General features: G+C 43.3%; 1 protein-coding gene across 1 annotated transcript in view; it reads left to right on the forward strand.

Moving 5' to 3' along the window:
• The window catches only part of CHD6 (chromodomain helicase DNA binding protein 6), a 195,986-nt gene that overhangs the window by 100,148 nt on the left and 80,648 nt on the right, over positions 1-15,190 (forward strand). Inside the window, exons 12-18 of the mRNA XM_080813272.1 lie at positions 2,859-2,945; positions 3,139-3,273; positions 7,462-7,583; positions 8,763-9,006; positions 10,199-10,375; positions 10,949-11,092; positions 14,565-14,820. Coding sequence (XP_080669398.1) covers positions 2,859-2,945; positions 3,139-3,273; positions 7,462-7,583; positions 8,763-9,006; positions 10,199-10,375; positions 10,949-11,092; positions 14,565-14,820 — 1,165 coding nt within the window. The remainder of the gene's footprint in view (positions 1-2,858; positions 2,946-3,138; positions 3,274-7,461; positions 7,584-8,762; positions 9,007-10,198; positions 10,376-10,948; positions 11,093-14,564; positions 14,821-15,190) is intronic.

Below are 15,190 nucleotides of genomic sequence, written 5' to 3' on the forward strand. Positions count from 1 at the left end.
CCTCAGCTCTCTCTGGGATTGTTTCAAAGAATGTGAAAGCTATTGCTCGTGGCATTGTTCTTGTTATAGAGGACTGGGGGAAGAAGATGACAAGTAGAATTGGAAGACCGTCATGAGGCCCCACTGGATACTCGCCCTCTGTTCTTGGAACATTTTATTTGCACCTCTATTTTAGCAGGGATTTGCAGTGTAGTAACTTGTTTACATGTCTCTTTCTTCCATTTTAAGTCCTAGGAGACAGACAGGGACATGTCTCCTTGTATTTCTGTCCCTGGTACCAGGCACAGGGTCAGCGCTCGGTAATTATTCGGCTGCCCCCTGACGAGGGACAGGGTTTGCTTACGCACTTCGCCTGCTCCAGACCCTTCAGCACCTTATGTTTTCTTGAAATAAAGTCCACAGCCGTTCACAGAGCCTACAAAGCCCCACGTGTCTGTTTTCTACTTTATTCCCAAGGAAGTGATTTTTTTTTTAAGATTTTATTTATTTATTTTACAGCTAGACATCACAAGTAGGCAGAGAGGTAGGCAGAGACAGAGGAAGGGAAACAGGCTCCCCACCGAGCAGAGAGCCCGACGGGGGACTCGATCCCAGGACCCTGGGATCATGACCGAGGCGAAGGCAGAGGCTTTAACCCACTGAGCCACCCAGGCGCCCCCAAGGAAGTTATTTTTACTGGGTTGGAAATAGAGGGCTGAAGCCAGGTCATACCAGGAGCACATAACTCTTGTGGGAAGGAAAGGCTTTCGAAAAGATCAGAGGACGACATCCTGAGATTGAGGAGGAGGGAGAGTGTCAAGTAGTTCCTATAATGCTGTCTTCAGTCTCGACCTGTACAACATTTTTATTAATGACTTGGATAAATAATAGTCTTAGGAGATCAATAATGACTTAGTTTTTGATGGAACTTCTTCATATCCATTATTTCCAGCTGCTTTATGAAGTAGCCAGGGACACCTGTGTGCAAGAGACTCAGGCTCGAGAGGCAGAGGCTTCTGGAACTCTGCAGGAGTAGAGGCCTTCTGACCGCAGGCAGACTCCTGGAAACCAGACACAATGCTGGGAAAATAGATGACAAAAATCAATGTTCGGGTTTACCGGACAGGCTAGGATGAATGAAATAGAATGGCAGTAAATGTGGGTGATGTCACACATTTGTAGTTTTTAAATCTTTGTAACATCAGAGTGGGGAAAATGACGGACTAGCAGTCCTAAGGAGAAAAGATAGTGCCCTTTAAATGACAAGTTTCCCATTGATCAGGAGGAGGGGGTACAGCTGCTTAAGAAGTAACAGCAATCAGAACATTCCCCAGTGTTCTGTTTATTTGAGTATCAGGTTCGGGGGGACTTGGTGGACCTGAGTGCAGCTGCAGGACAACTCTTAACTGGGGTGAAGGAAGCTCAGTTGAGAGCTTGTCAGCAAACGTGGAAACTGGACTGCACGGTGCTAGGAGCCTGGGCCCTGGAGCCAACCTGCCAGGCTGCAGGTTCCGTTCCTCCCCCCTGTCCCCACTCCCACCACTGCCACACACACATGCGTGCGTGTGTGCAGACACATACGGAATTCAGTGGCCTTGGGCCACTTGCATAAGCTCCTTCGGATCCAGTGTCGTCCTCTGTGTAAAGCGGAACTACTATTAGTATCAGCCTCACAGAACACCTGTGAGGATTAAATGACACAGGGTTTACAGAAGTTCTTAGCACGGTGGCCCATGGCCACTATTCATAAGTGCTAGCTCTCTGCATCACAAAGAGATCTGGAAATGTGGACCCCCAAGAACAGTTGAACACCTTGAGTAGTTTCAGCCAGACTGGGTGGTTTTTTGAAGAGCCGGCATGGAAGGAGAATGAACTTAGCTACTGCTACCTTGGAGGAAGCAGTCACACCAGCAAGCCCCAGTTACAGGAGGGAGACTGGGCTGTAATTTAATAAAGATCATGGTGCTACCACTGGGCAGGGAGAGGTAAAGCTGTCTTGGCAGTGGATCCGGTCATAGAGGGCAGTGAATTCCCAAACAGGGAATAAGGGAATCTGAGGGAGGGTTGCCAGAGATGTTATAAAAAGCATTCCTGTGTTGAAGGTGAAACTGGATAGCCCCTAAAGTGCCTTCTGACCAAAGGGGCAGTAAGAACCTCTAGCACTCTAGGAGAAGGATTCTGGGTAAGAAAGACCTGGGTAAACATTTGAGTTCACACAGCTCTGTGGCTTTGTCAGTTTCCTCATCTGTAAAGTAATGATCGTATCTAGTCCGTAAAGTAATTTTGAGACTTACAGCATTTAGCATTACTCCAGACACAGGTTAAATATTTCCAAGTGATGCTTATTATTTCGTAAATACACTTTTTGGGGAAGTGTAATGTACATGAAGGTAAACAGATCCTGAGGGTGCAGCTCAGTGAATTTTTTACGAAATAAACACACCTGTGTAGCCACCACTTAGATCAGGACCTGGAACATTATCAGTCCCCCAGAAGCTCCCCTTTTGCCCCCTTCCAATGTTTGCTACTATCGTGGGTATATAGAAGAAAAAGAAACTAATTCCTGAGTTTCCAAGGTTTCTTTGGAACAAGAAGCAGTAAGGAAAGGGGAATCCTTGTGCTGAATTTTGTGCAGTACCATAATGACCACTAGGAGAGTCTTACACTGGCCATGGTGTAACCTATAACTTCAGTCAGAGAGAGAAGATTTGGGGACAGTGAAGAAATGTCTGTGCTGTGACTTTTATTCTCAAGGTGCCCCTTCCATTCTGTATTTCCCTGTAAGCCCAGAGTAGGGGGTCACTTACAGATGAACCCCTGGATGTTAGTTTTGAGGGGAGGGGGACACTTTTCTAACTCTTCTCCTTTGTTTGCACTAGCCCGATGAAGACTTGTTCAACCCAGACTATGTAGAAGTGGATCGCGTCCTGGAGGTGGCCCACACCAAAGATGCAGAGACAGGAGAGGTGGGAATTCGGTCCTTTTGACTCCCTTGAAGAGCCTTCCCTCCTTACTACATATTTTGCTTGTTTTGTTAACACACCGTCCTTGTTTTAATGGTATTTGCGTGTGATAGGGTGGGTTTTTCAGAGCTTGGCCAGAGTGTGACAGACTCCTTTAATCTAGTAGAACATGAACTCCTCTCCTGTGTCCCACCAGGAAGTGACCCATTACCTGGTGAAGTGGTGCTCGCTGCCTTACGAAGAAAGCACGTGGGAGCTAGAGGAAGACGTGGATCCTGCAAAGGTTAAAGAATTCGAGTCTCTCCAAGTTCTCCCTGAAATTAAGCATGTGGTAACGTATCCCTGTTTGGCACCTGTTGTAACATGTAACTTTATGACCTTGGCAGTCCTGGATGGCTGTGGGGCTCTGCTCAGAAGTGGTCTTTGTTTAAAAGAAAAAAAAAAGAAGTGGTCTGTGTTAGTGTCTTACCTTTGGCCACTCTCTGTTGAACTGCAGTTCAGTGTGCTTTTCTCCCAGATCAGACTTTGCTAGCACTCCGGTCAACATTAGGTCTAGACTCTTATTTTGATGTGTGTGTGACATTTAAGAACCTTGAATATGAGCTTAGATGTCTTGGTGTATGGTGCTGTAAGGAGTCAGTGAGGTAGAACATGGAAGAAACGCCTGCATGGGAAAGAAGCTCAGTAAATTGTTAGTGTCTTTCTTGTTTCCTACTACCTCTTGCTCCACCAGTGATCTTTTTTCTTTGTTTTTGACCTCTGCTTTTACTCAGCTGGGATATTCTTTTTTTTTTTTTTAATTATTTTTATTTTTATTTTTTTTAAGATTTTATTTATTTATTTCACAGACAGAGATCACAAGCAGGCAGAGAGGCAGGCAGAGAGAGGGGGGGAAGCAGGCTCCCCACTGAGCAGAGAGCCCAATGCGGGGCTCATCCCAGGACCCTGGGATCATGACCTGAGCCGAAGGCAGAGGCTTTAACCCCCTGAGCCACCCAGGCTCCCCCAGCTGGGATATTCTTAAGGGGAAGAACTATCTTATCTCTATAGATCCTGGGCTTCACAGAGAGAACATAGGTTTTCAATATGTATTTATTCAATCAGTTTTTCTGAATCTGGATAATTCCCACGAAGCTGCATAAATGTCCCAGCATACCTGACAAGTAATTGTATATAAAATGTCAATAATTTAAAAGATGTAGAATTAGGAGAGCCTGATTAAGATGTGGCTCACTTGGGAAGAAAATCAGAGTTGTTGAGTATGGCTATAGACTAGAATGTTGAGTTTCTATTTTTAAAAAGTCATGTAAAAGTATATATAAAAAGTATATGAAGAACCTTTATCCAATTCCTTATTATTTGTTTTTTTTACATCCCTGCAAAGTCAGGACTCAGGAGACAAGAGCTTGACATTGAACTTAGATCTCTGTCAGAATCTACTGAAAAGCAGTGTTTTGTTTTTTTGGTTTTTGGCATATGAAGTGTATGGAGGAATCCTGAGCTACAGAACAGTGATTAGAAATATACATAATTTTTAGTGGTGTTTTTGTCTACATGACTGATTAATAAATTTCTCTTTCAACCTCTCCTACAACTGTTATCTGTTGTTAATTTGTCAGTCATTGTTAATCATCTGCTGTTGGCTGACTCTTGAATGACGTAATAACAAAGAAGGTGCACGCCCAGCCCCCAGGAGCTCACAGGTTAATGGGAGAGGTGTGTGTGTGTGTGTGTGTGTGTGTGGTCACTCACGGCACCAGACTAATGGGGGTGTGTGGCACAAGGCAGGTACAAATCACTGTGGGGCAGAGAGTAGAGAGCCTTTCCATTCTGAAGCTAATTGTAAGTTAGTATCTCAAAGTAATCAGGATTCTTACTCTCTCAACCCGAATCCCACTTATATCCTCAGACTGACTACATGCATTTGACAAGAATATGAATTCTCAAGTGTTTTCGGGCAATTTCACTTTTCCTTTACTTCTTTGCTATTGTGATGCGGCTGTTTTTGTCTCTCAGTGAACCATCGTATTATTTCACACTTGTCTCTTTGTTTGACTTATTTGTTCTCTCATTTAAAATGCACAGTCTGGAATTTTATCTCAAAAATTCTAAATTGGAATAGTAGCTCACAATATAACTAAAGTTGTCTTTTTATGTGTTAAAAAAAGGACCAGCTCCAAACGGGAGTTTACCCGAATAATTTTTTAAAGGATCTATGCTGTGCTTTGAAGTTGATGAACAGGACGTTCTATACTTGAAAGCTTTTGGTAAAAATTAGTTACCTATAGGTAAAATACAGAACTGTGAGAAAGCAAGAAGTTACATTGTCCGTGATGATTGTGCAAAGTCGGGGCAGTCTTTTAACAGACCAGAGCCACTATGGAAACTCCAAGAATCACTTCTCCTCCTTCGAGATTAACTAAGTAGCCATTGACGGTTGTGGAACCCTGGGGTGTGTTGTTTCCTGTAGTCTGTACCACCAGAAACTTCGAGTTGATTTCAGGTCTTGTGCTCAGATGGCTGAAGTTTCTGGCCAGTGGGTGATGTTAAACTAAACCCTTTAGCACTGGGGAGGGATGGAAAGACAGAGGGGTGACTGGATTGGAGAGTGATTACTCTGTTGTGGAGTGCTACCAAGGCAGCAAAGTAGAAATCTGCAGTGAAAGGCCATCCTCCGGCTCTTACTTGATGAGAGTGAGCCACTTAAGTCACTGGGAACACATTCCAGAAAGACTCCGCACAGTATCTAGTAAAGTAGGGAAGTGTGCATGATTAAAGGGGTACGTGGACTTTGGGGGATCCATGCTGACTGGTTCCTGTAGGTTAAGAAGAATGTAACTTCTTTAAGGAAACAGAACAAGAGGGTTTATATAGGAATATCTTTGCTTAAAAGCTTTTTCTTTAAAATCATTGTTTTCTTACATACTGAAATATTTTCTCCCTCATAAAATTGAGCACCTGTACATGTACATTAGTAATAATACACTAGTAATAATTTTCAACAGAGTCCTGTGTTAAGGGGCTTAGCCTAACCACAGCTTGTAGTAATTTTGTAGGTAAGCTGTGATATATATTTTTCTGGAAGATCATAGACGGATTCTACTTACATACCTCCAAATATCAATTATGTAATTGGGGCCATTTTGTTAATTTCATATGCAAATTGTTTCGTTTTAGTTAATGATGTATTTCAAGGGGCACCTGGATGCCTCAGTTGGTTGGGCATCTGCCTTCAGCTTAGATCATGATCCTAGGATCCTGGGATCCATTCCCACATATAGCTCCCTGCTTAGCAGGGAGTCTGCTTCTCCCTCCCCCTCTGCCTGCCATTCTGCCTACCTGTGCACCTGTACTCTCTCTGTCTCTTTCTCTCTCTGTCTCTGTCAAATAAATAAATAAAACCTTTAAAAAAAAAAAAGTGTTTCAAGTATAAACTATATTGTAGTACTCCAAAGCAGAATTACCAAAGACTAAAACTGTTTAGAAAAGTTATAGTCTTAAAGTTCTCATTTGTAACTATAGCTAGAGTTAGGAATTTTTAATCTGTCAATTTGTCTGTAAGCGAAATAACCAAGTCTATGCCCAAATAATATAAAACCTAAATAAAATTTTGGAGTGGGAAATCTCCACACCTAAAGATTTAAAAATTTCCCCTGATTAATTGAAATCTCAATGGGAATTAAAAGAACTTGACAAACTGATTCTAAAGTTAGAGAATAGTACAAATAGCAAATAAGATAGAATAGCTGAGACATTTTTAAAAAATAATTCCCTAATCAGATAAAAGGCTATAATAATTTAAAACTGGGTTTTGTGGTAGTACTAGATAGTCTAGTGGAACACAATGAAGAATCTAGTTAGAGCTCCATGGATGTATTGAAATTTAGTATGTGATAAATAGGACATTTCTATCAGTAGAGAAAAGATAAATTATGTTTAGAAATCAGTATTTCATATGGGAAAATACGTTTTTGGAATATTCAGGGAATTTGCAGTTTTGATTTTACAGGCTTTTTGCCTTACATTGACTCTAGGAACTAATCAACAAAATATTTGACCCACTGTATTTTCCTGAGCTGATGCCACATGCACACAGAAAAATTATCTGTAGAAACCAAAACACCTGACTACTGTTGGTTTGCAGGGAGATGGAAGTGTAAGTGGGAGTGGCATCCAGGAGTCTGAGTAAAACAGTGTAACACTTATCAAGATCGTAGGTGGGTCTGTTTCCCTTCTTCGTTAATTACTTGTGAATTTTATAGAGATGTTCTTAGTTCAGTCTGGTGAAAGCTAGAAAATGTAGGGGCTTGCCTTATATCAGGTGTGTGTGTGTGTGTGTGTGTGTGTGTGTGTGTACGCCTTAGTCAGATCATAGTAACTGCAGCTTGAAGCCAGCCAGCTTCAGGACAGTGTTGTGAGATTTGCCACCTTCCCCATTATTATCTTGTGTCCCTATTCGTGTTACGCTCCTCAGACATCATTCTCTGTGTGTTTTGTTCTGTCTGCCTTCTTCCGCTAGGAGAGGCCTGCTTCGGACTCCTGGCAGAAGCTGGAGAAGTCTCGAGAGTACAAGAACAGTAACCAGCTCCGGGAGTACCAGCTGGAGGGGATGAACTGGCTTCTTTTTAACTGGTATAACAGGTGAGGAGCCGGAACCAGGGCTGTCTGCACAGGCAGTTACCCTCCCAAATGTCGTACCTGCTTAGAGCAGCAGTAGCTAGCAAGGTGGTGAGAGGGTGTAACCTAGCCGTGGTTTAGGGTACTGATCTTTGTATATGAGGCATGCCAAGACTCTACACCAGGTGATTCTCCAATTACAGGGGTGATTTTAGACATCGTTGACTTTGTGCTTCTTTTTTCTTTGCCATCCCAGCCAAAAGATTAGGCCCAACCTCAATGAAACAAAATCCAAAAGATTGTTCTAATTCTTTAGCAAAGATTGGCTGTAGAAAGGAAACAGATCAGGATTATAGCCCCAACTCTGCCACTTGTTAGTGAGCCCTGGATCCTCTAGACTTGGGCTGTACCACTCAGTTTTGGACTCTGCATGCTTCAGTTCCCATCAGAATCTAGATGAAACAGGTGGCATTTGAGATTTTTGTAACATTCTTGAGTGTACCCCTAGTCTGAGTTTAAAGCCAGCATGCTGCAGTGGAGAACACACCAGATGGGGCCCTGGTGACCTGTGCCCTAGTGCAGTCTGTATCACCTACTCACAGAGCCACTTGGAGCACTGCTCCCCTGAGCTTTCCAGTGCCCACCTGTGCAGTGAGGAGTGAGACTGTGGGGGGGGGGGGGCCCACACCCTTTGAGTGCCCCAGCTCTGTGTAGTCTGGGATTCTGGATCACCAGGAGAGACCAACATTTTTACCCTGATAAGAAATTTACTGTGTGGGTTAAAAGTTCACCCTCGATGACACAAATAATAGACAATGAATATCACGTAACTTATCTTCTTATTTTTGCCTTGGCTTCCATGAAGCTTGTCAGGTATAGAAATTGGCTTAAGTTTGAGGCATATTTTTTTTCTCCTTGTGCCTCACTGTTATTTTAATTTTTAGTATTTTCAGCTTATAGTGTATGGACGTCTTTTCCTGTATTTTCTCTCAAGTTGCCATAATTCCTTTTTGGAAGTAGGCAGGGTATGAATCATAAGAATAAAAATGTGTCTCAGTTGCATCTCTAGAAAATGCAGACAAGGCCTTTCACTGATGACCTTACAGGTCAAGGTGTGCCTCTGAAGTATGCTTTTAGTTACACCCAACCTCTACTGCTTTCCTGTATCAATGATGAATTATCTGTATTTCTTACTCTCTTCAGAAAAAACTGTATTTTGGCTGATGAGATGGGCCTCGGAAAAACCATCCAGTCCATCACATTTCTCTCAGAGATATTCCTCCGGGGGATCCATGGCCCGTTCCTAATCATCGCCCCCCTCTCCACCATCACGAACTGGGAGCGGGAGTTCCGGACGTGGACAGAGATGAATGCCATTGTGTACCATGGCAGCCAGATCAGCAGGCAGATGATCCAGCAGTATGAGATGGTGTACAGAGACGCCCAGGTGAGTCTCAGAGACCTGGAGACAGCCTGATGTCATCGTTCCGAACAGCCTTCCTGTCACTTACCTTCAGGAGTTTTAATGCCCTGTACCCTGGGTTACCGTTGACTGATTTTGTAGAGTCTTCTGTTTATGGAGGCAGACTTCTTGCTCCTCCTTGATAGTTTAGTTTATGATAAAACATAGGATTTGTAGGGCATGCTTTCCACTCTCTGAAATATGCCAGAGGCTCTTTTTAGGATACTGAAAACTTGAATTCTTCATTGGCTTATGAAGTTGCTTTGATGTGCAGAAGACTTTATGTGACTTGTTATATGCTCAGTGAAAAAAACTGAGTGGAAGAATTAGTGTACAGAGGATGGGTTCTTAGCCAGGGAGTTTGGAGAGGAGGCTAACAGGGAAGGATAAAGAGAAGACAGGATTTAAATTGTTAAAAGCGTAATAGACTGTGGGGTTTTTTGGGTTTTGTTACTTATAATCACTTTACTGAGTATGCTTGTAAGCTTGTCCTGGGCACTGGTTTTTATAATCAAGCAAGGTAAAAAATGAATCCAACCAGAGGAGGGCCAGCGCTCTCCCCCCGGAGATTTCGTTAATAGCAAAAGGAGACACTTAGAAGAAATTTAAGATGTGCTCTAACATGATGCAGCTCTGCTCTTTAATGACAACACTAAGATAGGTAAAAGACAAAGATGTGTCTGCCTGGTAGATCTTGTCCTGGTGAATCAGGAAGCATACTTTGAACCTATGCTAGAACCCCAGTTACAAGGTGAAATTAACCATATCTGAAAAGGAGCAAAGAAGGTCTCCTTGGGTATTCAGGCTCTGTGTGGTTGAGACCAGTCCTGGCTGGCAGTGTGTGAATCAATACCCATCTGCTTTCCTTACCATGGCAATTAATAAATAAAAGGCTTCCTTGCTCTGTCTTCTGTATTTGCTCATATGTCTCACCATTGTGAGGACCCATGTCTCTTAACTTCTGTTTCATCAATGTAACGAGGTCTCTCTCTTGTCTTAGTAGCTGGTTCATCCCTCTATTCTCTCTTTTCCAAACGAGGAAGTACAGTGCTTACTGGCTTCTCTTACCTAGGCCCTAGCATTTCTCGGTGCTGCCTCCTCTGCTCCCTCTGGGAACACATCAGCTGAATTCTGTAATCATGGCATAAAGCTTCACCTTCCGTTGTGTCACCCTCAGGGAAACCCCCTTTCAGGAGTCTTCAAGTTCCATGTTGTCATCACAACGTTTGAGATGATCCTGGCAGACTGCCCGGAGCTGAAAAAGATTCACTGGAGCTGTGTGATAATTGATGAAGCCCACAGATTGAAGAACAGAAACTGCAAACTTCTGGAGGGTCTAAAGCTCATGGCCCTGGTGAGAGCTAGCAAGCTCTTTACATTGACACAGGTTCCGTCTGCTCATGATGGAAGCATTCCGTAGCCATTCTGCATGCAGCTTACTTGTGCATAGTCTGTGTATTCTTGGTTTTCTTTTTGCCATCTATATCTGTGATAGTGCAGGACTCAGAAGGTTTTGTTGTTACAAACTGGGTCAACAGTTTGACCTTTGCCACAAATAGATTCCCAGGGGTACCCAGGGGAGTCTTAAATACCATGAAATTTGTGACCAGTAAACGTAAGGTGTTTCAGCTTGGTACCAAGGATGACGGCCTTGGCACAGTGCCCAGTATGTAGAGAGTAGTAATGATGGATGGATGGATGAATGGATGGATGTCGCTTTCACTAACGTGAAATTGCTGCTGGAATCAGTGATGTGAAAGGAAGATTGATCTGTTAATTCACTGTACCTGCCCTGGAACGGTGGTGTCCTGTCTTTTCATAAAAGCAAAACCGAAATGCCCCAAAGTGAGCACAGAATGCCCTGACTTCAAAAGCATACTTGCGTGCTGGCTCCAACACTGTTGTCGTGTGCTGTTGATTTGTGCAGGAACACAAAGTGCTGCTCACTGGGACACCCTTGCAGAACTCTGTGGAGGAGCTCTTCAGCTTGCTGAATTTTCTGGAGCCATCCCAGTTTCCTTCAGAGACCGCTTTCTTGGAGGAATTTGGAGATCTGAAAACAGAGGAACAGGTAAATAGCGGCCTGAAAGACTGAGGAGACAATGTGATGATTACCTTCACCATTAAGGCCAGAACAAATCATTGTGGGGACAGGCATCAGCAAGTTCTCACATCCCTGCTAGAATGAGCATTACTGCCTTTATTTAATTTGTTTATGTTGAGGAGGGCAAACTGATTATTAGGCGTTCCTGTTACTCTGGAGGTATAATGAATTGATATCCGAAATAGCCTGTGTTAGCCTGTCAGGCCTCTTGCCTTCATTGATCTCACGTGTGAGGTCAGTGATTTTGTTCTGCCCTGAACTCAGGAGCGTGGTGCCTTCCTCAGCTTTCTTTATCCTTCATCCTTCCTCCTGCATAATCTGCAACACGTTCCCAGGCTCATTTTTTTTCTTTTTCTTTTCTTTCTTTTTTTTTTTTTTTTTTTAAAGATTTTACCCATTTATTTGTCAGAGATTGGGAGAGAGAGAGCACAGGCAGGCAGAGTAGCAGGCAGAGGCAGAGGGAGAAGCAGGCTCCCTGCCGAGCAAGGAGCCCGATGTGGAACTCGATCCCAGGACGCTGGGATCATGACCTGAGCCGAAGGCAGCAACTTAACTAACTGAGCCACCCAGGCTCAGTTAACCGTCCCATCCCAGGCTCATCTTCTCGAGTATGACAACCTACACAGGTAGTAAGGAAAAGAAGGCAGTCATATACTAATTGGTAAGTCTAGTTTTGTCCAGATCACCCAGATTTCCTCGGTTTTCAAAGATCTAGTCTTGAGTCTAAGCTTATTGGACTAAAATCTAATTCAGAACAGCCAACATTAATAAGTGTCTATCTGTGTTGGGTAGAAATCTTGACTAGAAATTACAGAAGTAAGCCAGACAAGTTTAAATGCTGTAAGAAGGACAAGTAATAGAATTAGAAGAGAGAAGGTCACCTCTGTTTAGGAATCAGGAAAGCCTTCATGGAAAGAGAACAGTTTGGAAATGGACTTTGAAAGGTGGGTATATTTTCAGTTGTGGAGAGAAAGGATGATGACTGCTTTGCAATGAATTAAAAAACACCTGGCATAATCAGCTATAGAATTTATTCAGTTATAGGGAATCATCTGGTTGAGCTGGAAACAGGGTCGATGAATTGTGAAGTATGAGGCTAGAGGGGGTGAGAGTTATATTGTGGGAAGGCCTTGGAAGATGGTTTGAAGAATTTGGAAGGTCTTAGGGAAGCAACGCAAGGCTTTGATTGCAGGAATGACATAATTAGTTCTGCTGAATTAAGCTACCAATGGTGTGAGAGTGGGTTGGGGCAGAGACTTGGGGGACTAAGAAGGTTTGGGGATTTCACTAACAGATGTCAGGAGTACACTCTGTGGTTCAAGTCTGTTTGTTTGTACTTCTGTGGCAAGTCAGACTTTCAGAGCAGTGAGTAATCAAACTTCATTCCACATCTCTATGTTTGCAGTATCTCTTGATCTTTCAAAAGCCAGCTCCCAACCCTCTCTCCATTTTTGGACCATTTGCAAGGTGTCCTCTTCTCCCATTGCACTTATTTTGTGGTATGCATTTTTTCTTCTTCCTAGACAATGACCTCCTTGAGGACAAGGCCCACCTCTTCTCCAAAGTTGTGTTTGTTGTATTGACCAGCACAGTGTCTGGCATGTAGTATACTCTAAATGATTCAAGGTAGGAACCAAGTGAAGGGCAAAGCTGAACCCAGCATGTGGCAGATTGGCATTTGTCCATATCTTTAAAATTATCGAGTTGTATCTTTTCTCTTTGGGATCTTACACAGTAATTCCTGATCCACTTGGGGGATAGATTCCTAAGTACCATGGTTGGTGAAATCAACGCTCCATGAATGGGTTAAATTTAAGATTGGGGTTAGTTAGGAGAAAACCACAAAAATGGCATCAAATGTTTATATTTTAAATCATAGGAAATAGAAGTCCCAGAAGGCATCAGCTTCCAAAGCAAAGCATATTCGTCAGTGTTTAAAATCTGCTCTGATAACTCTACTAAATCACTGTCTATAAGTCACTTTATATTTTTTCCAGGAAGCATTGATACCACTCACAGCTTATTTATGCAGAATGTACCCCCTTTTAAAACATTTTTTTCAAAGATTTTATTTATTTGAAAGAGAGCTAGCAAGAGAAAAAGCACGAGCAAGGGGGAGGGGCAGAGGGAGAGGGAGAAGCAGGCTCCCCGCTGAGTAGGGAGCCTGACACGGGGCTCAATCCCAGGACACCTGGACCATGATCTGAGCCAAAGGCAGACACTTAACCGACTGAGCCTCCCAGGCGCCCTGAAACATTTTGAACAGCCCTTTATGAACTTAAAACTCAATCTTTTGCACTTGCCCTTCCTTATTTTATTTTCCCCCCAGGATTAATCTTATTGATACCATTTTAAAGCTCAGGGTTAAGTCAGGTGCCTTGATTTTTGAATCCCTTCTCTGTCGTTGTCTTTTTGGGACAGGGAGCAGGTCACCTTGCCAGTGCAGTCAGGTGAGTGGAGATCTGCTGTCCAGGTCCGGGCTGTTAGGAGAAGAACAGACAAATCATAGCAAAGACTGCTGTCAGCTCAAAGTGCCCCTGATTCAACAGCTTGCATGATGGCATGGGAGACACCGTCTTACAGCATTAACTCTCTACATGCTGCTACTCCAAACATGTTTGCTGCCATTACTTAAAAGCTGGAGGAGGGGTCTGCCTCCAGATTGCCCCTACTTTTTTTTTCTTAACCTGATATATGATTGACATATAACTTTAGTTTCACGTGTGTGTGATAATGATTCAGTATATGTACATGTTATGAAATGATCACCATACTAAGTGTAGTTAAATATCGGTCACACCCACAGTATAGTTTTTTTCTTTGGTGATGAGAACTTTTAAGATCTCCTCTCTTAGCAGCTTTCAGATATACAGTATTATTTACTATAGTCCTTATGTTCTGAATTACATTCCTGGGACTGACTTATTTTATAACTGGAAGTTTTCACCCCTTTTGAGCCTACCCCACACATTTCGCCTTCACACATTTCGCCTACCCCAGATTGCCTCTGCTTTTTAGTTTGTTCTCTCAGTATCTAAGTCTCCCCTTTGCAATGTGTCACTTGTCCCTCCTCACACAGCTACAGTCGTCCTCAGGTCAATTGCTGCACCATGCATACGTGATAGAGTGAGAAGGATTTGTTTTCTCCCTCCTAGAGAGTAGGTACTGTCTTTTATATCTTTCTCCCTTTATCTCTTGTAAGGTTGCCACCTAGGTTCTCAGTGACTACTCGGGAATTAAAACCAGATCCTTCTTTCCTTGGGGTCTCATTACAAACTCCCCATGTTCGGGGATTAATCATGATCTTTTATTCAGTCTACTACCATAGCACTGTGATTAGCTGCTCAGGAGATACAGTATAGTGAAGGTTGGACTACCCCGGTAACCAGTCCTTAAAATCAGATATGGGTAGGTGAACAGCTCTCGTTTCCCCGGACAGGTGAAGAAACTGCAGTCTATCCTAAAACCCATGATGCTTCGGCGGCTGAAAGATGATGTGGAAAAGAACCTTGCTCCCAAACAAGAGACGATCATTGAAGTAGAGCTGACCAATATCCAGAAAAAATACTACCGCGCCATCTTGGAGAAGAACTTTTCCTTCCTGACCAAGGGGGCAAATCAGCACAACATGCCCAATCTCATCAACACCATGATGGAGCTGAGAAAGTGCTGCAACCATCCTTACCTGATCAACGGTGAGTCCGGGAAGCAGGGGGCCGCTCGGGTCTGCTGGGTCCTCGGCCAAAAACCCATGATAACCACCAGTCCTGCCTGCGTATTGAGTTCATTAAATGTGAGGATGTGCGGATGCTCGCCTTCTTATGATGTATGAAGCTGAGTGTCAGAGAGGTTGGCGGATCTGGGTATGCCATCTCGTAGTGAGTGTGCTGAGCTCAGCTCTCTACCAGCTCTCTGCCGTCAGAAGACGGACAGCACTCACCAGTATGCTGCCCTTTGTTGACCTGCAGTCTGGCCCACACCGTGCCCTTTGGGACAGGGAGTTGTATTACTTAGCTGAATAAATGATCGTGGTGCGATCCACAGGTAAATTAATAGTTAACTGTA

The sequence above is a fragment of the Martes martes genome, assembly GCF_963455335.1.
Source record: "Martes martes genome assembly, chromosome: 9".
NCBI lineage: Eukaryota > Metazoa > Chordata > Mammalia > Carnivora > Mustelidae > Martes > Martes martes.